This window comes from Symphalangus syndactylus, chromosome 12, assembly GCF_028878055.3.
Source record: "Symphalangus syndactylus isolate Jambi chromosome 12, NHGRI_mSymSyn1-v2.1_pri, whole genome shotgun sequence".
NCBI classification, from domain to species: Eukaryota; Metazoa; Chordata; class Mammalia; order Primates; family Hylobatidae; genus Symphalangus; species Symphalangus syndactylus.
The window spans coordinates 83837396-83862708 of NC_072441.2; the positions used below are offsets into that span (position 1 = coordinate 83837396).

The window sequence follows — 25313 nt, forward strand, 5'->3', positions numbered from 1 at the left end:
AGTAGAGATGGGGTTTCACTATTTTGGATAGGCTGGTCTTGAACTCCTGACCTCGTGATCTGCCCGCCTCTGCCTCCCAAAGTGCTAGAATTACAGGCATGAGCCACCGCACCTGGCCAAGAGTTTATGGTTTTAGATTTTACATCTTTGATCCATTTTGAGTTAAATTTTGTATATGGTTTAAGGTAAGACTACAACTTCATTCTTTTGCATGCAGATACCCAGTTTTCCCAGCATGATTTGTTAAAAAAGACTGTCCTTTACCTCGCTAAATGGTTTTGGCACCTTTGTGAAAAATCATCTGACCATGCATGCAAGGTTCTATTTCTGGGCTCTCTATTCTACTCCATTGGTCTATATGTCTCTCTTTATGCTACTACCATACGGTTTTGATTACCATAGCTTTATAGATAAAACAGACAATTGGACTTCATAGATATCAGAAAATTTTGTACGTCAAAAGACAGCATAAACAAAGTAAAAACACGATCCACAGAATGGGAGAAAAGATTTGCTTATATGCCGGATAAGAGACTAATATCCAGAATATATTGAGAACTGCTAAAACTCAACAACAAACCAAACAACCCAATCAAAAAATTAAAAAAGTGATTGAGTAGACATTTCTCTAAAGATACACAAATGGCCAAAAAGCGTATGAAAATATGTTTGTCACTAATCATTAGGGAACAGCAAATTAAAACTACAATGAGATACCCATCTCATACTCATTTGGATGGCTGCTATAAAAAAAATTGAAAATAGCAAGTGTTGGTGAAGATGTAAAGTAACTGAAATCCTTGTGCATTGTAACTGAAATCTTTGTGCATGCAAAATGGTATAGCCCTTGTGGAAAACAGTATGGCAGTTCCTCAAAAAATTAAAAATAGAAATGTCATATGATCCAGCAATTCCACTTCTGAGAATATACCCAAGGTTAAAGCAGGGTCTGAAAGAGGTATTTGTATACCCACTGTCACAGTGGCGTTACAGCATGGAAACACCCCAGGTATCCATCAATGGATGAACGGATAAGCAAAATGTGGTATGCACATAAAATGATCACAGAGCTCATACATCTCTATATTGGATAAAATACATAATCTTTCTGGGCCTTGATTTCCTTTGTCTGTAAAGTGAGTGGGTTCAGAGTAGATTCTTACTTGCCCTTTGCTTCTTTTTTGTTTGTTTTTGAGACAGGGTCTCGCTCTGTCGCCCAGGTTGGAGTGCAGCGGTACAATCTTGGCTCACTGCAGCCTCCTGGATTCAAGCGATTCTCCCTCCTCAGCCTCCTGAGTAGCTGGGATTACAGGAATGCACTGCCACATCTAGCTAATTTTTATATTTTTAATAGAGACAGGGTTTACCATGTCGGCCAGGCCGGTCTTGAACTCCTCACCTCAAGTGATCCATCCACCTCAGCCTCCCAAAGTGCTGGGATTACAGGTGTGAGCCACTGCACCTAGCCTCTCTGGTTCTTAATTATAACTTGTAAACGCAATACATAAGAACAGTTTTTGAAAAGAAATGGTCTCATATAGTAAAAAATGAAAGGTTATAAGATGAAATTAATAATTCAGCTATAGAGTTACATTATAGTTTTTCAAAGCTAGTTTCCTCTACTCAGATAATATGTTAAACGAGGATTACCTTTTATTATTCTCTTGCTCTTCTTCCTCTGGTAATGGTTTCTGCTTTTTTCTGGTCTGTTCTTCCAATAGCCAACCTTTTCTCTTCAACCCCTTTTTATGTTCTGGGTTCAGATTTACACTCTGAACAACAGCCTCGATTACATCTGTAACTGTATCAGGACTGAGGTGCAGTGCTGCTCCTTCCTCGCCTCTGTTCAATTCTGGGTTGACAAACTGAGCAGCCTGGAATGCTTGCATTGATACGACAGCCTGAAGGGGACATTTCCGAGGTCGACCTGGCCTACGCTTCACAAAGTTATTCCCTGTCCTGGCCTGCCTTTGAAGTTTTTTGGCTTTTAAAATTTTATTGACATGGTCTAGGTTTTTCTTTGTGGCCAAGATTTTGTCGTAATTGCACATTTTCCGAGCTTGGCGTTGCATAGCTTCCACTACACTTCTCTTGATATGATGGGGGGAACAGCTGCTTGTCAACTTTTCAGACAGGAGTGAGATGCTATTATTGCAAGAGTCACTTGCGACTGCAGGCACTAAAAGGCTGTCTGGTTTTCCCAGGGTTCGGTCCTTGCTGTGGCTACGGCCTGGACTGGAAGAAGGTGGTGCAGAGGCAGTTGCAATCACAGCATCAATACTTTTCTCCATGGGCTCTTGGTCCTCATTTTGTACCATCCGCTGCAGCAGACTATCCACAGAGTCATCCCCAGAAGCAACTAATCTTGGACTTCGAGAGGGAACTCCATTTACTGAAAGAGACAACAAATCACACATAGACAAAATTGGACACAACTTATTTAAATAAGTTTTTCCACAGATAAAAGGGAGTACTACTCTATTTTCCATAGCAAGATTACACATCATAGGTAAATTGATGGTTTACTTTCCTGAAAAAGGTTATTACAACAAGATAAAACCAAAATTGGCCTATATTTCTCTAATAATATGTAAATTTAAAAAGAACAACTCTCACTTTGAGGTAAGGAGTGAAAGAAAAAAAATTTAATTCTTCAAAAATGAAGGTCAAAAACAAAAAATAAATAAATAAAAAATTAGGGTCCAGTTAAGCTAAGGGACTTAAATGTTAGATAAAGGGTGGGCACAGTGGCTCATGTCTGTAATCCCAGTATTCTGGGAGGCCAAGGCAGGAGGAATGCCTGAGCTAAGGAATTCGAGATCAGCCTAGGGAACATAGCAAAAAGCTGTCTTTACAAACAATATAAAAAAATTAGCCAGGCATGCTGGCTAACACCTATAGTCACAGCTATTTATGAGGCTAAGTTGGGAAGATTGCTTGAGCCTGGGAGGTCGAGGCTGCAGTGAGTCACTGCACTCTAATCAGGACGACAGAGCGAGACTCTGTCTCAAAAAATACTAATAATTTAAAAATCAGTTCAAAATAAGTCACTTCCCACGCTGCCTAGTTTACTACCATTATTCATGGGTCATACTTCTCCAAAGTTAATTAATGGATTTCTTATCTATATGACTTTTAAATGTGATAACTACACTAGATATTCCTTTATTAGCCTCAGGCATTCTAGATTCCCATATCATCAGACTGTGGAATTTTTCTCAAATTACCAATAACTTTCTTCAAATAATATCCAATAGCCTTGTCTAAATTTTTAAGACTTTTTTTTAAATTTTACTTTATCATCAACTCTGGCCTATAGACCCTTGTCTCAATTTGATATTTAAACATTTTCAGGCCAGGAATGGTGGCTCACACCGGTACTCTCAGCATTTTGGGAGGCTGAGGTGGAAGGATCGCTTGAGGCCAGGAGTTCGAGACTAGGCTGGACAATGTACTGAGACCCTGTCTCAACAAAAAATAAAAATTAGCCCAGTGTGGTTTCCTGTACCCATAGTCCTATCTACTCAGGAGGCTGAGGCAGGTGGACTGCTTGAGCCATGGAGTTTGAGGCTGCAGTGAGCTATGATCACGCCACTGCATTCCAGCCTGGATGACAGAGCAAGACCCTGTGTCTAGAAAAATAATAAAATTTTTAAAAAGTAAAAAATTTCAAACTTAGCTATATTTGATATCACAATTCTTTAAAATCCTGCCTACACTATTTCTGTAATATACTTTAACTTTCAATTACTTGCAACTCCATTAAATTTAACTGTGGAGGTCCTCAATACGGAGTACTTGTTATTTACCTTTTATACTTACTTTCCCACTGGGAACATGTTTATTCTCATAGCCTCAATTATCATCAGTATGTAAGTGACTTCTAAATATTCATACCAATCTTCAGTTTTATCTGAAAATTACCAAAACGAAAAATGACCCCTTCCTTTTCTCCAACTTTTAAATGCTATAGTTTTTAAAAACTCTCTAGTCTAAGCTTTTTTCCTGTCTCACTCTCTATTCTCTCTTTAGCAATTCTTTTAACTATCATCTATATTCTGATGACTACTGAATTTCTATTTTCTGAATAGACCTTTCTTCTAATTGTCTACTTTTGCATGTTTCACAGGTTTCTCAAACTCATATTCACATCTCATTTCATTTTCGCTCCCTTCAACCTAGCTCCTCCATCCAGATTCCCTACATCAGTGAATGATACCATAAAGCTAACATTATGTATACTGACCATCAATCATGTGGCAGGACACTGGTTATCCAAGCTCAGGCCACATCATTTATTCTTGCTCCTTCACCCTCCCCACAAATCATAAAATTCTGTCTTCTGTTAGTTTAAACTCTTGAACCTGTCCACTTTCCTTTCTTCTACTACAGCCACCAAGACTAAGATAATGTTATCTCCCTGCCCTGAAGCAATAGTGTAATTCCTTGTGGGGCTATTAAAATATGTACATTAATCTCTTGATGCTTTCCCTACCAAGTTGTAGTCTAGTCCCTCTCTACTGCCACTAAAGACTTGCCTTAGCAAAGAAATTCAATAGAAGAATGTGACGATTTCCAATGTTATGTTAGAAAAGGTCTCTCTCTCTATCTCCGCCCCCCACCCCCACTCCGGCCCTGCCACAAGCCCTTGGATTCAAGCTTCCAAGCTGTAAGGAAGCCCAAGCAATGAGGTGGCATACTGGCCAATAGAGCCTGCTGAGGTCACAGCCATCAACCAGTATCAACCACCAGATATTTGAATAAAGAATCCTTTTTTTTTTTTTGAGACAGAGTCTTGCTCTGTCGCCCAGGCTGGAGTGCAGTGGCACAAACTTGGCTCACTGCAAGCTCCACCTCCCGGGTTCACACCATTCTCGTGCCTCAGCCTCCTGAGTAGCTGGGACTACAGGTGCCCACCATCACACCTGGCTAATTTATTTTTGTATTTTTTAGTAGATACGGGGTTTCACCATGTTAGCCAGGATGGTCTTGATCTCCTGACCTCATGATCTGCCTGCCTTGGCCTCCCAAAGTGCTGGGATTACAGGCATGAGCCACTGCGCCCGGCCTTTTTTTTTTTTTTTTTTTTTGGAGACAGGGTCTCACTATGTTAACCAGGTTGGAGTGTAGTGGCACAATCTCAGCTCACTGAAACTGCCACCTCCCAGGCTCAAGCGACCCTTCCACCTCAGCCTCCTGAGTAGCTGGGACTACAGGCATGCACCACCATGCCCAGCTACTTTTTTGTATTTTTTGTAGAGACGGAGTTTTGCCATGTTGCCTAGACTGGTCTCAAACTCCTGAGCTCAAATGATCCGACCACCTCAGCTTCCCAAAGTGTTGGGATTACAGGTATGAGCCGCCTGCCTGGCCAAACAAGCAATATTTTGAGATGACTTTACCTCACCACCATGTGGTTGCAACCAAAGGAAGGGAATCCTGAGAAACTGTGAGATGATAACTGATTATTATTGTTTCATGACAGTAGTTCAAGGTGCTTTGTTATGCAGCAATAGACAATTGAAACATTGTTCTTCCTGCTTCTAATCATCCTCCAACTCATTCTTTAGACAGCAGCTTGAGTGATCTTTAAAAAAAAACACAAAGGCCCGGCAAAGTGGCTCATGCCTGTAATCCCAGCACTTTGGGAGGCTGAGGCGGGCAGATCAGGTCAGGAGTTTGAAACCAGCCTGGCCAACATGGTGAAGCCCCATCTCTACTAAAAATACAAAAATTAGCCAGGTGTGGTGGCAGGCGCCTGTAATCCCAGCTACTTGTGAGGCTGAGGCAGGAGAACTGCTTCAACCCGGGAGGCAGAGGTTGCAGTGAGCCGAGATCATGCCATTGCACTCCAGCCTGGGTGACAAGAGCAAGACTCCGTCTCAAAAAAAAAAAGAAAAAACCAAAAACAAAAATCAAAAAACAAAAAAAAACTCACAAAATTTATCAGGTTTCAGCTTCTGCTTACAACTCTTAAAAAGGCTCTTACCACATAAAACAACTTCAAAATTATTATTACCTTTTCTTCCAGCCTCAATCTCATATTATCTTAGACCCTTAATTCTAGTAATAATAAACTCCAGTTCCTTAAACTCATCATGTTTTTTCTTGATTCAAGGCCTTTGAGTCTGCCTTTCTCTCTACCTGGAACAATCTTTCTCCACAAATTCATCTGCTTAATGACTATTCATTCTTTAGTTTACAGTGAGGACAAAATTTCCTGAAAGGTTATTTACCTGACCAGGAAGCACCCTCCTCATTCTTAATTTAGGTCCCCTATTAAGAATTATCATAATACTTTCTCCTTTCCTAACACTAATCACACTTCAAATTAGTGGTTTAACGTATGTAATTCTCAGACAATGTTTGGTCCATTAACGTGGTGACTATATTCATCAAAATCACTTTTTATCTCCAATAACTAGGACATAATTCATCAACACGTAGTTGAAGAATGAATCCTGGGATCAAAATCTTGGAATTATTTTTATCTCCTCTATCCTTTCATCAACTACTCAGAGCTACCAATGCATTTAATCCATGAATATCAGTTTTTTTTTTGTTTTTGTTTTTTTTTTTTTTTTTTGAGACGGAGTCTCGCTCTGTCGCCCAGGCTGGAGTGCAGTGGCGCAGTCTCGCCTCACTGCAAGCTCCGCCCCCCAGGTTCACGCCATTCTCCTGCCTCAGCCTCTCCGAGTAGCTGGGACTACAGGCGCCTGCCACCACGCCCGGCTAATTTTTTTTTTTTGTATTTTTAGTAGAGACGGGGTTTCACTGTGGTCTCGATCTCCTGACCTCGTGATCCACCCGCCTCGGCCTCCCAAAGTGCTGGGATTACAAGCGTGAGCCACCGCGCCCGGCCGAATATCAGTTTAAAAGAGAATCCTAAAATGGGTACACACTTTTGAAGCCTCCTTCCTGGGCCATTCACCTAGAGCTATTAATACCTCACACTTCATTTTTGAATTGTTCCTATCTTCACAAATGCTGGCCTGCCAATTTATGTTTCTTGGTAGTCTAGAACATGATGCTGCACACTATATTTTAGATGTAACTTATTTTCAAAATTAAGTTCACTGTGGTAAAGTACTACATAAAATTCAATGCATGTTTTTTATATATACATTTTTGAGTTTTGAAAAATTTACCATGTAGCCATCATAACTAATATATAGAACATTTCTGTCACCCTAAAAAGTTATTGTGTGTCCTTTCCAAGAAAATAAATTGCCTGTCATCCACAGCCTCAGAGAAGAAACAACTGATCTGATTCATATTATATATTAAGTTTGCTTTTCTAGAAGTTCATATACATGAAAAGATAGAATATGTATTTTATTGTACGGCTTCATTCACACAGCATAAATCTGAGAATCACTCACATTGCCACATTTCTTTTTACTGTTCCTTTTTACTATTCACATTTCTTTTTACAACTGAATTATATGAATATACCCTAATTTCTTTACACATTCACCTGGAAATCTGTGTTGTTTCCAGCTTTTAGCCATAAAGAAAAGATATCCTATGAACATGTGTGCACATGACATTTTGTTTAAACATACTTTCATTTCTCTTGAGTCAATACCTAAGACTGGAATTACTAAATCTTTTTTTTGTGATGGAGTCTCGCTCTGTCACTCAGGCTGGAGTGCAGTGGTGTGATCTTGGCTCACTACAACCTCTGCCTCCCGGGTTCAAGTGATTCTCCTGCCTCAGCCTCCCGAGTAGCTGGGACTACAGGTGTGCGCCACCATGCCCGGCTAATTTTTGTAATTTTTGTAGAGATGGGGTTTCGCCATGTTGCCTAGACTGGTCTGGAACTTCTGGGCTCAAGTGATCCACACACTTCTGTCTCCCAAAGTGGTGGTATTACAGGTATGAGCCACCATGCCTGGCTACATTTCAGTTTCTAATTGTTCACTGTATATAGAAATACAATGATTTCTATATGTTGAGCTTAAACACACAGAAATTGTATTGTTAAACTCATTTATTAAGTTCCAGCAACTTTTTAACAAATTCCTTGGGAATTTTCTGCAAATTGTATTATCTCTGAATAAGACATTAAGACTTCACTATAATGCTGAATAGAAGTAGTGGACATCTATACCTTTTCCCCAATCTTAGGGAGGAAGTTTTCAGTCTTTCACCATTAAGTGTTAGGTTAGCTGTAGGTTTTTCTGCAAACACCCTGTAATGGGTTGAGCAAATTCTATTCTAGTCTTATTTTCTAAGAGCTTTTTTTTAAAAAAATCATGAATGGATGTCAAATTTTGTCAAATATGTTCCCTTAATCTACTTAAACAATTAGGTGATTTTTTCTCATGTATTGTTTTTCTCAAAAAATATTTATTAATTGATTTGAGACTGGGTTATGGGACTGGCTAATTTTTATATTTTTGGTAGAGACGGGGTTTCACCGTGTTGCCAAGGCTGGTCTCCAACTCCTGAGCTCAGGCAATCTGCATGCCTCAGGCTCCCAAAGTGACAGGATTACAGGCGTGAACCACCACACTCAGCCTTGTTACTGCCTGTCTTTTGGGTATAAACCATTTTACCTGGGGTGAGATGATATCTCATTGTAGTTTTGATTTGCATTCCTCTGATAATCAATGATGTTGAGTACCTATGCCTGTTGCCATTTGTAACATCTTCTTTTCAGAAATCTCTCTTCAGTCTTTTGCCCATTTTTAAACGGCTTATTAGACTTTTACCTACAGAGTGGTTTGAATTTATATATTCTGGTTATGAATACTTCATTAGATGTGTAGTTTGCAAATATTTTCTCCCATTCTGTGGGTTGTCTCTTCACTTTATTGACTGTATACTTTGCTGTGCAGAAGCTTTTTTACTTGATTTGATCACATTTATCCGTATTTGTTTGGCTGCCTGTGCCTCTGGGGTATTGCTCATAAATTTTCGTTCAGATCAATATCCGGGAGAGTTTTCCCAACGTTTTCTTATAGTAGTTTCATACTTTTGAGATCTTAGATTTAAGCCTTTCATCCATTTTGATTTCAGTTTTTGTATGTGCTGAGAGACAGGGGTCAAGTTTTTCTTTTGCATATGAATATCCAGTATTCCCAGCACTATTTATTGAAGAGACTTTATGCTCTTGGGACCTTTGTCAAAAATAAGTTCACTGTAGGTGTGTGGATTTGTTTCTGGGTTCTCTCTCCTGTTCCACTGGTCTATGTGTCTATTTTTATGCTAGTACCATGCTGTTTTGGTTATTATAGCTCTGCAGTATAACTGAAGTCAGGTAAAGTTATTTCTCCCATTCAGCTTAGAAATAGCTTTGGCGCCTGGGTGACAGAGCGCAACTCCGTCTCAAAAAAAAAAAAAAAAAAGAAATAGCTTTGGCTATTCGGGGCTAATTTTTATTTTTTCTTTTCGTTTTGTTGGTGGTGTTGCTGTTACTGTTTTGAGATGGGTCTTGCCAAGGTGCTCAGACTGGCCTCAAACTCCTTGGCTTAAGCAGTCTTTTCCCTGCCTCAGTCACCCAGGTAGCTAAGACTTCAGGCACAGGGGTGCCACACCACCCAACTTTCACTTTCTTCTTTTTTGAGATGGACTCACTCTGTCGCCCAGGCTGGAGTGCAGTGGTGCAATCTCAGCTCACTGCAACCTCTGCCTCCCAGTTCAAGCAATTCTCCTGCCTCAGACTCCTAAGTAGCTGGGATTACAGGTGCACGTGACCATGCCCAGCTATTTTTTTGTATTTTTTTAGTAGAGACTGGGTTTCACCATGTTGGTCAGGCTGGTCTCAAACTCCTGACCTCATGATCTGCCTGCCTAGGCCTCCCAAAGTGCTGGGATTACAGGCGTGAGCAACTGCGTCTAGCCCACTTTCTTCTTTCTAATGCAGGTTTTACTTGCTCTTCTTTTTTCAGCTTCCTAAAGGTGAGAACTGACTTAGATAGATCTTTGGTGTTTAATAATCTCAGCTATAAATATTCTTAGATTATCCCACAAATTTCTATGTGTGTTTTTTTTTTTTTTTGAAACAGAGTCTCGCTTTATCGCCAGGCTGCAGTGCAGTGGCACGATCTTGGCTCACTGCAACCTCCACCTCCCGAGTTCAAGTGATTCTCCTGCCTCAGCCTCCCAAACAGCCAGGGCTACAGGCATGCGCCACCACGTCCAGGTAATTTTTTTGTATTTTTAGCAGAGACGGGATTTCACCATGTTGGCCAGGATGGTCTCAATCTCTTGACCTTGTGATCCACTTGCCTCGGCCTCCCAAAGTGCTGGGATTATGGGCGTGAGCCACCACGCCGGCCCTATGTGTCTTCATTTTTATTCATTTCTTTTTTTTTTTTTTTTTTTTTTTGAGACGGAGTCTTGCTCTGTCGCCCAGGCTCTGGAGTGCAGTGGCGCAGTCTCGGCTCACTGCAAGCTCCGCCTCCCGGGTTCACGCCATTCTCCTGCCTCAGCCTCTCCGAGTAGCTGGGACTACAGGCGCCCGCCACCACGCTCGGCTAATTTTTTGTATTTTTAGTAGAGACGGGGTTTCACTGTGGTCTCGATCTCCTGGCCTCGTGATCCGCCCACCTCGGCCTCCCAAAGTGCTGGGATTACAAGCGTGAGCCACCGCGCCCGGCCATTTTTATTCATTTCAAAGTATTTTCTAATTTCATTTTTGGGGATTCATCTTTTACTTATGAATTATTTAGAAGTGTGTCATTTAATTTCCACATATTTAGAGAATTTAGTAACTTGTATTACTGAATTCTAATTTAATTCTGTTGCGGTCTGAAAATATATTCTGCACGAGTTTAATCTTTTAAAACATATCAAGACATTTGATTACCCAGAATAGGATGGTATCTTGGTATAATTCCACATGTACCTCAAAAGAATATAAGAAAAATGTGGTGTTTTTGTTTTTGTTTTTTTTTTTTTTGAGATGGAGTCTTGCTCTGTCACCCAGGCTGCAGTGCAGTGGCGCGATCTCGGCTCACTGCCAGCTTCACCTCCCGGGTTCACGCCATTCTCCTGCCTCAGCCTCCCGAGTAGCTGGGACTACAGGCGCCTGCCACCATGCCCAGCTACTTTTTTGTATTTTTAGTAGAGACGGGGTTTCACCGTGTTAGCCAGGATTGTCTTGATCTCCTGACCTCGTGATCCGCCCCTCTCAGCCTCCCAAAGTGCTGGGATTACAGGCGCGAGCCACTGCGCCCGGCCGAGAAAAATGTGTTTTATATTTTCCCATTGGTTGACAATTTCTGGCACTCTTTACTCCTTTGGTAGATGCATGTTTCTATCTACTATGTTTTCTTTCTATCTGAAGATTGTCCTTTAGTGTTTCTGCTACTGTAGGTCTACTGGCAACAAATTCTTTAAACTTTTCTTTTTCTGATAATGTTTATCTTGCCTCCATTTTTTTTTTCTTTTTTTTTTTTGAGACGGAGTCTTGCTCTGTCACCCAGGCTGGAGTGCAGTGGCGCGATCTCGGCTCACTGCAAGCTCCGCCTCCAGGGTTCACGCCATTCTCCTGCCTCAGCCTCTCCGAGTAGCTGGGACTACAGGCACCCGCCACCATGCCCGGCTAATTTTTTGTATTTTTAGTTAGAGACGGGGTTTCACCATGGTCTCGATCTCCTGACCTCGTGATCCACCCGCCTCGGCCTCCCAAAGTGCTGGGATTACAAGCGTGAGCCACCGCGCCCGGCCTCTTGCCTCCATTTTTGAAAGATATTTTTGCTGGTTAAAGAATTTTAAGTTGACAGATTTTTTTTTTTCCTTTCCACATTTAAAGACATCATTCCATTGTGTTTTGGCTTGCAAAATTTCTGACAATATGTCTGCTGATAGTTGTTACTGTGTTCCTCTGTATGTGTTTGTATGTATGTGTTTTTAATTTTGTTTCTGCTGGTTAATTTTAAGATTTTCTCTTTACAATCGTTTTCCAGAAATGTGGTAATAACGTCCTTTAATTTGTCTATGTATGCTGTCAAGTGTGTTTATCCTACATGGGATTCGTAGAGTTTCATGGATCTGTGGGATACAGTTTTAATGAAAGTGTGAAAGAAATATTAAACATTATTTCTTCAACTGCTATTCCCAATTTGTTCTTTATGAGACTCTATCCCATGTATATTAGCCCTCTTGATATTGTACCAGAGGTCACTAAAGTTTCATTCATTTTTTTGGTCAATCTTTTATTCCACTCTGTACTTCATTTTGGATAACTTTTATTTGTATTTCTCCAAGTTTAGTAATCTTTTCTTCTGTAGGATCTAATCTGCTGTTACATCATTTAGTGAAATTTTCATTTCAGATATTGTATTTTTCATCCATAGAAGCTGCATTTGATTTTTTTAAACAGATGAAGTCTCCATATGTTGTCCAGGCTGCAGAACAGTGGCTGTTCACAGGTGCAATTATAGTACACTACACCCTTGAATTCCTAGCCTCAAACTATCCTCTCTCCTCAGCTTCCAGAGTAACTGGGACTACAGGCACATGCCACCATGCATGGCGGATTTTTTAATCTTTCGTTTCTATCCTATGTTCACATTTTCCCTTAAATTATCAAAAATAGCTCTTTTAGTATACTTCTCTATCAATTATACCCCATGTTATTTCTGTGGCAGTTTCCACTGATTTTTCTTCTGCTGAGTCATATTTTCTTGCCTCTTGGCAAGTCTACTAATTTTTTATAGGATGCTAGATAGTTTAATGTTACATGAAGTGTTTGGATTTTGTTGTCTTCCTTTAAAAAATGTTGAAGTTGAAAAAAGTGGAACATTTGTACACTGTTGATGGGAATGTAAAATGGTACACCATTGTGGAAAACAGTAGGGCAATCCATCAAAAAATTAAAAATAGAATTACCATATAATCGAGGAATTCCACTTCTGGGTATATACCAAAAAAAACTGAAAGCAGGGTCTGGAAGAGGTATTTGTTCACCATTGCTCATAGCAGTATTATTCACAAATGGCCAAGGTTGGTAGCAACCCAAGTAACCATTTATAAACAAATAACAATAAACAAAATGTGGTAAAAACATACAAAGGAATATTATTCAGCCTTAAAAGGGAAGGCAATTCTGACACATGCTAAACAATGGATAAACCCTGTCTGGGCGCAGTGGCTCACACCTGTAATCCCAGCACTTTGGGAGGCCGAGGTGGGCGAATCACCTGAGGTCAGGAGTCTGAGACCAGCCTGACCAGCATGAAGAAACCCTATCTCTACTAAAAATACAAAATTAGCTGGGCATGGTGGCGCATGCCTGTAATCCCAGCTACTCGGGAGGCTAAGACGGGAGAATCACATGAACCCAGGAGGTAGAGGCTGCAGTGAGCTGAGATCTCTCCATTGCACTGCAGCCTGGGCACCAAGAGCGAAACTCCATCTCAAAAAAAAAATAGAAATAAAAATAAGTAAAAAATAAACCCTGAGGACCTTATGCTAAGTTAAGTAAGCCAGTCACAAAAAAACAAACACCATATGGTTCCACTTTAGTGGGTGATTGCCAGGGACTGAAGGGACAGGGGAATATGAAGTTCTTATTTAATGGATATAGAGTTTCAGTTTTGCAAGATGAAGAAAGTTACGGAGATTGGTTGCACAAAAATGTAAATGTACTCAACACTAGTGAATTAACTGTACACTTAGAAACGGGGAGTCTAGGCAGGCGCGGTGGCCCATGCCCGTAATCACAGCACTTTGGGAGGCCAAGGCCGGCGGATCACCTGAGGTCAGGAGTTCAAGACCAGCCTGGCCAGCATGGCAAAACCCCGTCTCTACTAAAAATACAAAAATTAGCTGGCATGGTGGTGGACACCTGTAATCCCAGTTACTTGGAGGCTGAGGCAGGAGAATCGCTTGAACTTGGGATCCAGCCTGGGCGACAGGAGCGAGACTCTGAAAAAAAAAGAAAAGAAAAGAAATGGGGAGTCTAGCTCTGTCTCCTAGGCTGGAGTGCACTGGCGTGATCTCAGCTCACAGCAGCCTCCGCCTCCCAAGTTCATATGATTCTCCTGCCTCAGCCTCCTGAGTAGCTGGGACTACAGGCATGCGTCACCATGGCCGGCTAATTTTTACATTTTTAGTAGAGATAGGGTTTCACCATGTTGGTCAGACTAGTCTTGAACTCCTGACCTCAGGTGATCCACCTGCCTCGGCGTCCCAAAGTGCTGGGATTACAGACATGAGCCATTGCACATGGCTTTAGAAATGGTTAAGATGGTAAATTTTTTTTTTTTTTTTTGAGACAGTCTCACTCTGTCACCCAGGCTAGAATGCAGCGGTGTGATCTTGGCTCACTGCAACCTCCACCTCCTGGGTTCAAGCAATTATCGTGCCTCAGCCTCCCGAGTAGCTGGGATTACAGGTGCCTGCCATCACGCCTGGCTAGTTTTTGTATTTTTAGTAGAGACGGAGTTTTGTCATGTTGGCCAGGCTGGTCTCCAACTCCTGACCTCAGGTGATCTGCCCACATCTGCCGCCCAAAGTGCTAGGATTACAGGCGTGACCGACCGCGTCCTGCCAGTAAATTTTATATTGTCTGTATTTTGCCAAAATTTAAAAAAAATTGTGTATGTTTTTTCACAATTAAAATGTTTTTAAATGTTGAACTTTGTTTTAAAAATCAGTTATTTGTAGAACAGTTTGACAGTTTGATTCCTTGAATCCTGTTTTAAATCATTACTAGGGTCTAGTGTAATCTTCACTCCAGAGACACTTTAGCTCTGCTAAGGTGTAATCTTTTTTTTTTTTCTTTTCTTTTTGAGACAGGGTCTTGCTCTGTTGCCCAGGCTGGAGTGCAGTGGCGCAACCTTGGGTTTACAACCTCTGCCTCCTGGGTTCAAGCAATTATCCTGCCTCAGCCTCCCAAGTAGCTGGGACTACAGGTGTGCGTGACCATGTCTGGCTAATTTTTATGTGTTTTTAGTAGAGATGGGGTTTTGCCATGTTGGCCAGGCTGCCCTCGAACTCCTGGCCTCAAGTGATCTACCTGCCTTGGTCTCCCAATGTGCTGGGATAACAGGTGTGAGCCACCATGTCTGACCAAGATGTAATCTTTATGGGGGCCTTCATAATTGTCCCTAAGGACTCTACAGTTGGTAGTCAGAGTTCAAATGTCTCATGCCACATGTAAACCTTGGGAATTTTTCATATACAACTCCCTAGTTTTTCTTAGGCCATTTTTTTTGAGTTTCACTCTATGCAAGGAGGGCCTAGTAGTCAGCAAAGATTTAAGACTACTCATCACATGTGGCTAAACAGGCCAGGCACAGTGGCTCAGGCCTGAAATCCCAGCACTTTGGGGGGCCGAGGCAGGCAGATCATCTGTGGTTAGGAGTTCAAGATCAGCCTGGCTAACATGGCAAAACCCTGTCCCTACCAAATATACAAAACTTAGCCAGGCGTGGTAGCACACACCTATAGTCCCAGCTACTGTGGAGGTTGAGTCAGGAGAATCACTTGAACCCGGGAGGCGGACGCTGCAGTGAGCCATGATCATGCAACTGCACTCCAGTCTGGGTGACAGAGCAAGACCCCGTCCCATAAAAAAGAAAAAAATGTGGCTAAACGCCTTTGCAATCTTTTTTTATGCTTTACCACTATACCCTGTCTCCCTTGTATATGACCTAATTCTCATTCCATACTCTCATAATAATGGCAGGAGAGCCAACAGTAGCAACAGTAACAACAGAAGTTACCATTTATGGCTGGGTGCAGTGGCTCACACCTCTAATCCCAGCACTTTGGGAAGCCAAGGCAGGTGGACCACCTGAGGACAGGAGTTCATGACCAGCCTGGTCAACATAGTGAAACCCCATCTCTTCTAAAAATATAAAAATTAGCTGGCGTGGTGGTGCACGTCTGCAGTCCCAGCTACTTGGGAGGCTGAGGCAGGAGAATCACTTGAACCTGGGAGGCGGAGGCTGCAGTAAGCCGAGATTGCACCATTGCACTCTAGACTGGGCAACAGAGGGAGACTGCGTGTCAAAAAAAATAATAAATAAATAAGGCTGGGCGCAGTGGCTCACACCTGTAATCCCAGCACTTTGGGAGGCTGAGGCAGGCAGATCACAAGGTCAGGAGATCCAGACCATCCTGGCTAACACGGTGAAACCCTGACTCTACTAAAAATACAAAAAGAAATTAGCAGGGCGTGGTGGCAGGCGCCCGTAGTCCCAGCTACTCGGGAGGCTAAGGCAGGAGAATGGCATGAACCTGGGAGGCGGAGCTTGCAGTGAGCCGAGATCGTGCCACTGCACTCCAGCCTGAGTGACGGAGCAAGACTCAGTCTCAAAAAAAAAAAGAGAAGTTACCATTTACTCAAAAACTAATTCAGTGATAAGAATTTCCTATCCACTTACTCTAATTCCCACTAGTCTGCAAGATAAATAGAAGTAGCCTCATGTTACAGATTAGAAAGTCATGGGTTGAATGGTTTATGCAACTTCCACAAGGTTACACAATATTGCTAAATGTGAATCAACTAGACCTAAGTCAAAAGTACATAGTTTTCCTATTACATCAAAACGCCTTCTCCTCTTCTCCCACTTACTTCTTTAGTCATGGCATATGTATGATGTCTCTTAAACCTCAATACAAAGTTTATGGAAGCAATTTCTGATTAACTTTCCATCATTTCAGCATTCAGTTATGTGTAGAATACTACTACACAGGTCAGGAGTGGTGGCTCACGCCTGTAATCCCAGCACTTTCAGAGGCCGAGTTGGGCGGATTACTTGAGGTCAGGAGTTCGAGACCAGCCTGGCCAACATGGTGAAACCCCGTCTCTACTAAAAATACAAAAAGTAGCCGGGCATGGTGGCACATGCCTATAATCCCAGCTACAAGAGAGGCTGAGGCAGGAGAATCGCATGAACCCGGGAGGTGGAGGTTGCAGTGAGCCGAGATCGCGACACTGCACTCCAGCCTGGGTGACAAGAGCGAGACTCCGTCAAAAAATAATAAATAAATAAATAAATTTATGTAAAATCACTAGCATATTTTATTGTTGCTCTCAAGATAAACTGATCTTAACATAAGTTCCTTGGTATTATGGAATGTCTCTTACAGTCTTTTGGCTTAATACAGTAGTTGAATTTGGTAGCCTGAATATAGTAGTTGCTCAATAATAAAATTATAAAAGAACTACCTCTCTCATCAATGTAACAATGTTTGTAAACCAGCTATAAAAAGATGAAATGATTCTGTGAAACACTATTGAAGGGATTTATGTTCTCTAGAATGTGAAAATTACCATGGATTTGTGTCCTAATTATAAAAATCTTCAGTTATGTCAAATACCTGAGAAATGAGCAGACAGACATAAATATCTTAAAAGCTACAAATATTAAAAAAAGATCTCTAAGAGAGATGTAAACTTTAACAGAGTATTTGCAAATACTCATTTCAGAAATGAAAATAGTTATCCTCATATTACGTCCTAAAGACCTAGTAAGATATTAAAAACCTCCAGAAAAGGCTTAGATTTTACTCATCAATAATAATTTTGTTACTATGGGCTCCTGATATGCATAATAACGACTACAGATTTCAGTAAAATCATATACTGTTAGCATATTATCCCTTTGGATTTATCTCAAAAACAGGGAATTTAGTTCAATAAGATGCTTGAGGCATCTTACTGGATAGGACCTATCCTATTCTTACTGATAGAGCATATCAAATAATTTATCTTCCTTGTTAGAAATTGTTCAGTAGCTCCCAATTGCATGTACAATGAAGTTCCAACTCCTTTGAATGAAAAAAACATACCATATATGATATAGTCCTCATTATTACTTTTACAACTTCCTTTTCCAACCACCATCATCACAACTTATGTACATTAGTCATATCCAACAATGGGTTATTCTTCAAAAACACTATGTTATTTCATGGTTTTGTGCCTTTCTTCGAAAGTGCTGTTGTTACTGTGCTAAATACATTATTATCCTTTATGTTGTCCCACTTGCCTACTTAAGTAGATTCAATATATAGTAGTGTGCGTGACTTATTCAGTGATATCTTCTTCAGTCATTTCAAGTGGTTAGTGCTTGAATTTCTCTGTCATAGCATTTTGTACACTGCTCTGTTACAGAATTCAATACATTGCTTTTCAGTGAATATGTCTGAATTATTGAGGGCAGTAACTTAATCTTACTTGTATTTGTATTCCCAGTGCTCACTACTCACAGCAACCCTCAACGGAAATCTAATTCAATGAAGAGAATAGTCTCATTGCAAAAGAAACATTATGAATTTAGATATTCTTTCTTTTGTTTACAAAAGTAAAATATTTCAGTGATTTTCAACATTGATATGTCCCTTATCAAAATCTCATTCATTTGTTCAGGGGTTGATGAACTTTTTCTGTAAAAGGCCAGAGAGTAAATATTTTAGGCTTTTGAAGACATATATAATGCTTACCTCATATTATTCTTCATCTTTTTCCCCCAAGCCTTTAAAAACCTAAAAATAATTCTTAGCTTGAGGGCTACACAAAAATAGGCCTTGGACTGATTTGGCCCATAGGCTGAGTTTCCTTACCCTGGTCTAGGTAAACATCAGAGAAATTAAGTCACTTCTTGTTAGAGTATAAAAGTCTCTCCATGGTAGTATAAAAACAAAGCACCAAGAGAGACACAACTATCACTTGCTGCCAAGCAGACAACTGGACTAACAAAGAGCTTCTAAAGATAATCATCAACTAAATTCAACAAATACCATATTGATACAATTTGAAAGGCCTTCTACTTCTTCAAAGACCTAGAAATAGAAAGGCAGGAGATAATGTCACTTCCTTGTTTAAGTTTCCACAACTTCCAACTGTGTTTAAGGCTCTACATCACTAGTTCTCTACTACGTTTCCAGCCTCATATTAAAAAACCATCTTTGGCTGGGCGCGGTGGCTCACGCCTGTAATCCTAGCACTTTCGGAGGCTGAGGCGGGCAGATCACCTGAAGTCAGGAGTTCGACACCAGCCTGGCCAACATGGAGAATTTTAGTCTCTACTAAAAATACAAAAATATTAGCTGGGTATCGTGGTGGGCACCTGTAATTCCAGCTACTCAGGAGGCTGAGGCAAGAGAATCACTTGAACCCAGGAGTCAGTGGTTGCAGTGAGCCGAGACTGCACCACTGTACTCCAGCCTGGGCGACAGAGTGGGACTCGTCTCAAAACCAACCAACCAACCAACCAACCAACCGACCGCCCGACCGACCGTCTTTAGTCTGACCACACTGGCTTTTTTATTTATTTTCCTGAACACTCCAAATTCTCTTTAATATATTCCTCACTATCTGGAATTAATCTATCACTCTCCATCTCTCTCAGTAAAATTAATACATTTTAAAAAATTATTTCTTACTCTTCAACCATCAGTAAAAGGCAGAAAACAGGTATAAATCATCCTCTCTTTTTTTTTTTTTTTTTTTTTTTGGTAAACACACAAACTATCCATAAAAAGAAAATTGGAAGCATACCCTAAATTTCCGTATAAATTATACAAATATGTTATATGTATTAACAGGTTGTAAATATATAAACATTAACAATTAAGAAGTTTAAAAATAACTATTAATAGAGGTTCTCCTCATGAACTCTTAATTATTTTGCATATCCCTAGAGATTTCTGAATGCTACTTTGGAAATTACTAGTTTACTAAACAGTTTTTTTTTTTTTTTTTCCCAGAGTCTCACTCTGTCGCCCAGGCTGGAAAGCAGTGGAGTGATCTCCACTCACTGCAACCTCCGCCTCCCAGGTTCAAGAGATTCTCCTGCCTCAGCCTCCCAAGTAGCTGGGATTACAGGCGCACGCCACCATGCCTGGCTAGTTTCTGTATTTTTAGTACAGATGGGGTTTCACCATGTTGAACAGGGTGGTCTCAAACTCCTGATCTCAGGTGATCCACCCACCTCAGCCTCCCAAAGTGCTGGGATTACAGGCGTGAGCCACTGTGCCCGGCCTTAAGCAATTTTATATATATCTAAATCTTTATTAGATAGCTACAATCCACATTCCCCTATTATTCCCAACACATACTTTTACTTTAATTCAACTTTGTAAAGGGGAAGACTATTATATCGTTTCTTTTTTTTTTTTTTTTTTTTTTGTGAGAGAGAGTCTTGCTGTCGCCCAGGCTAGAGTGCAGTGGCGCGATCTCGGCTCACTGCAGGCTCCGCCCCCGGGGTTCACGCCATTCTCCTGCCTCAGCCTCCCGCGTAGCTGGGACTACAGGCGCCCGCCACCTCGCCCGGCTAATTTTTTGTATTTTTAGTAGAGAAGGGGTTTCACTGTGTTAGCCTGGATGGTCTCTCGATCTCCTGACCTCGTGATCCGCCCACCTCGGCCTCCCAAAGTGCTGGGATTACAGGCGTGAGCCACCGCGCCCAGCCTTATATCGTTTCAATGTACATTACTGATTCTCACATACCAAGTCTACTGTTTCAACTCCTTTGAATGGAAAAAAAAATACCATATATGATACAGTCCCCATTATTTTTTCTACAATATTGTAACTCTTATTCACAAATAACAAATGGGAAACTATCTTGAAAATCTGGTAAAACAAATAGCACTAGCCTGTTGAAGAAGTACTCTCAGATGAAGACCTTTTCCGGGTAGGGCTACAATTTGTGCTCTCTGATGGCCGCTGGGAGGGTTTATCAGAGGTTGGCTGGGAGCCTGGAGAAATAGAAAAAGATAGAAATCATAGGAAAATTCAAGTTTAAAAATAATGTGAAACCGTCTTTTGTTAGAACTTGTTAGTTTAGTTGCTGCCACTGTCATCCCCTGTAATAATAAGACTTGTAACCTGATATTAGGAGGAAAATAAGCAGAAGACAAACCACACTATATGTCGTTGTGAAGAATTTCACAGATCTTATATACATAAGTTCTCCTGTTATATTACCAGAGGAAAAACTAATTTTAATGGAAGAATAAACAATATATGACTTAGTTTTCATGTGTTACTAGCCTAAACATTATTTAAAATATTGATACAAATTACTAACAATATTTTAACCAAATCTGTTCTGGATTATTGATTAAAATTCATCATATAAACTGACAAAATTTACAATGTAATTTATTAAAAAGTTGATGTGAGGGCCCAGCGCAGTGGCTCACACCTGTAATTCCAGTACTTTGGGAGGCCAAGGCGGGCGGATCACAAGGTCAAGAGTTTGAGACCAGCCTGGCCAACATGGTGAAACCCTGCCTCTACTAAGAATACAAAAATTAGCCAGGCATGGTGGCACATGCCTGTAATCCCAGCTACTCGAGAGGCTGAGGCAGGAGAATTGCTTGAACCTGGGAGGCAGAGGTTGCAGTGAGCCGAGATCGTGCCATTGCACTGCAGCCTGCACAACAGAGCAAGACTCCATCTCAAAAAAAAGAAAGTAAAGGCTCAAACCTTAAACCCACACATCCTATCCAATTCACAGAAATTATTTTCAGATTCTATGTTTTTCTTCCTTTTGCAAATTCCAGAAAAACTGGTAATTAATTTATCCATGAAATACAGTAAGTTTTTTTTTTTTTTTTTTTGAGACGGAGTCTCGCTCTGTCGCCCAGGCTGGAGTGCAGTGGCGCGATCTCGGCTCACTGCAAGCTCCGGCTCCCGGGTTCACGCCATTCTCCTGCCTCAGCCTCCCGAGTAGCTGGGACTACAGGCGCCCGCCAACACGCCCGGCTAATTTTTTGTATTTTTAGTAGAGACGGGGTTTCACCGTGTTAGCCAGGATGGTCTCGATCTCCTGACCTCGTGATCCGCCCGCCTCGGCCTCCCAAAGTGCTGGGATTACAGGCTTGAGCCACCGCACCCGGCCGTTTCTTTTAAAGCTATACACTTGAGGATCCTTGGCTATATACATAAAAGCTTATGAAGACAAACTCAATTTCCTTTCAAAAACTTTCATGCGTTTAGCAAAACCCCAAATCTATACAGCATAATACATCTCCTGCTCAAAAGAAAAGTATGTTGTTGATGTAAGATTATTTTCCCGAATAAAATATACTTGATTCTTATATTGGATTCCTTATAATCTAAAATGCCAGCTATTAAGAGTTGGTAATGAATGTCTACCTCATGTTTGTCAAAAAACTAGTAATCTGAAATGCTTATTGATGGGAAAAAATTACAAATAAAAAAACTTACATGTGACTGGAGCCACAAAAGGTACAAGAAATCAAAAAGTTGAAGATTTTCAAGATCTGCCTCTAAATGAAAGTTAACTCCTAAAAGAAGATGTGATTAATTCTCTAAGGACAACTTAGGGTCAGAAGAACTGAATGGAGCTAAGTTGCTGTTTCCTTTTCTCTAAGAGAAATAGACCATGAGCCTTGTTTTAATTAAGCAGTATCTTAAATCACATTGCTGTAAATAGTCTTTTAGCAGGCTATGGGAAGCACTGCTCAGGTGAGATGTTAAGACTATATGCTGTCATTCAAGAGTAACACGTTAAATTTTTTTTTTAGAAAATTGATGTGATAGTACATCCTACTTCTGAAACACAATGACGACTGATGTAGACCTATTCAAGAAGCAAGACTGGTTATTGTTGAATCTTAACAACAGATACAAGATGGATTTTTAAATCTGACAGTATAATAAATACCCCTTGAGTGTGGTTCAGATGAGAGATTTCCACTAAATAACTGAACATCACAATGAAACATCTAAGAAATAAAAAAAAAAAAGCCCAGGCATCAGTGTAGACATATTAATACTGAAAACTTCATATACGGACAGATACGTATTTCCTACCCAACACACAGTCAAGACAGAAGACAATAGTGGCCAAGAAGCCTGAGATAATAGTCAACTCTATCACCATTCCTGATCGTGGATTAAGTACTAAGAAAAGAGGGGTTTGAGGGCATTTTTTTTTTCTGGGAGACGGACTCTGTCTCCCAGGCTGGAGAGCAGTGGTGCCATCTTGGCTCACTGAAACCTCTGCCTGCCGGGTTCAAGTGTTTCTCTTGCCTCAATCTCCTGAGTAGCTGGGATTACAGGCATGGGCCACCATGCCCAGCTAATTTTTTGTATTTTTAGTAGAGACGGGGTTCCATCATGTTGGCCAGGCTGGTGTCAAACTCCTTACCTCAAGTGATCCGCCCGCCTCAGCCTCCCCAAGTACTGGGATTATAGGCATGAGCCACTGCGCCCAGCCCTAAGAGCACTTTTTATATAAAGTCTTTTCTCTCAGTCATAAACTAACATTTATTGAGTATAATTTATATGCTTGGTACTCTGCTAGATATTGTGAAGGTAGGGGGAAGAAGTCTACAAACGGTATAATGGCCTCTGCCCTCAAGGAGCTTACTAATCATCGTGTATATCATCATGCATTACATTTTAGGTGGCACTTGTGCCATCCATTCTTGAGCTCCATCTTCAGTTCTTAGGCTATTTGGTAGTGTTTCCTGAATTTCTTGGTCATCTTCAAGAAAGTCTTGATGAAGGCTTCAACTGTACCTTTGATCATCAGGATATCCTGAGAATCACCCTGCCTGGCCTCACCCACCTCAGGGTAAAAAGAGGCTACAGGCACTTTCTTCAAAGCTCCTTCTTTTGGTGACATCTGGAGCTTCAGAGGCAGTGGGAGATGGAATGGGGGTCAGATCCATGGAGATCATTATTGGCAGCATTGTACAGCAATTCCTGAGAAACTGAAACAATTGAGAGAGAGATGGCTTACTTAGCTCACTTAGCTTCTGAGCCATTTTTCATTTCCTGAAAGTAATGGAAGCCAGCAGCCTATTCTTAGGATTTAATAGGAGATTTGAGTAAAATTTCATTCAGGAAGGTTCTCATTTTTCATTTTTAAAAGTTTGAATTCCCTGTTCATACAGAGCAGAGCTATTCTTAACAATATTACATATTTAAAAAGAATAACGTTGTATCCTTGAGATACAGATCTCTATCGCTTGGTAATCATCAGCTCTAGCATCTTATTTCATTTAAAAGCAGTGCTCAGAGAGGCAGTAAGAAGATGAGGATAACTGAAAAAACATTACTTAAAGATACAAAGCAACCAAGTTTAAGACTGGAAAGTGATGCTATCACTTATGTATCCTGGCTCTGCTACAAATTAAACTAGAGAGAATCTACAGAAATAAATGTGCCTGGACTTTGGTTTAATAAAGCTAAGTTACAGCACTGTTGTGAGTCCCAAAATGAGATAATGTAATCCAAAAATAATTTTATAAAATTCAAAATGTTTTATAAATATTAGTGACTATCATATATTAATTGAGTCCTTAGGTTTATCACGGAATTTTTACATAGGCAGGTGCGGGGGCTCATGCCTGTAATCCCAGCACTTTGCTAGGCCGAGGTAGCCAGGTTGCTTGAGTTCAGGAGTTCAAGACTAGCCTGGGCAACACGGCGAAACTCAGTCTTTACAAAAATAAAAATAAAAGTTAGCTGGGCATGGTGGTGCATACCTGTAGTCCCAGTTACTTGGGAAGCTGAGGTGGGAAGATCACTTGAGCCCAGGAGGTAGAGGCTTCAGTGAGCTGTGGTCGCACCACTGCACTCCATCCTGGGCGACAGTGAGACCCTTGCCTTAATAATAATAATAATAATAATAGAAAGAAGAGCAGTGACTTATACCCAGTAGGGAGGTGGAACTAACCTATTAACATCAAGCATTTACCTTAAACATAGACTGAATCCAATTAAGAAGTACTAGTCATACAGGCACCTCCAGGGCTGGTAGGTACTTGCAGGGTAGGAAAAAGTTACTCTGAGTGAATCTGCTAATTCACTGACTCTTTGCCATAGCTTTTGCAGAGTATGCCCAAGAGATGAGTCAGAACCAGAAGATGTCTGGCTTTCTGCTCAGTTTTTTCCCAAGGGAGAAAGTAGTTTCTGCTTCCCCTACTTAGCTCTTTTCCTCGCTGTCTCCATCATGTGACAAATGTTTGCTCATGTCTCAAGAATGGCCATTTTAGATCTGCCTGGAAGGATGTGTGGAGGCTCCCCATTCCACAAAGGACAAGAGGTTTATACGAATTCTAGTTCAAGAAAATCTGACACTTCCTCAAACTACACACAGAGAACACAATTGTAGGTATCAAAGAGTTCCTATCATTTTTCATTTCAAAATACTATAAAGCACAATAAGTACTTCAGAGGTGAATAAAGACTACAAATAGGAGTTCCTTAGTTCACAATATTACTGGGTAGACCACCACTGTGTGTCTCATCACTCAGATGATGACAACTTCAGAATATGTTTAGAAATTCTACACACATAAATGCAGGAAGTAGAAATTACAGGCAAGCTGCAAAAAAAAAAAAAAAGTACCTAAATAAA

At 40.8% G+C, this 25313-nt stretch overlaps 1 protein-coding gene across 8 annotated transcripts in view; it reads right to left on the reverse strand.

Annotated features, from left to right (window-relative positions):
* The window catches only part of ASH1L (ASH1 like histone lysine methyltransferase), a 237985-nt gene that overhangs the window by 106182 nt on the left and 106490 nt on the right, over positions 1–25313 (reverse strand). For 7 of the 8 annotated variants that reach the window (XM_063626691.1, XM_063626693.1, XM_063626692.1 and 4 more), the window contains 2 exons: positions 20569–20670; positions 1651–2392 (listed from right to left, as the gene is read on the reverse strand). In XM_063626691.1, coding sequence (XP_063482761.1) covers positions 1651–2392; positions 20569–20670 — 844 coding nt within the window. Of the gene's footprint in view, positions 1–1650; positions 2393–3822; positions 3880–20568; positions 20671–25313 lie in introns of those variants that run through there. The other variant, XM_063626696.1, reaches the window with a different exon arrangement.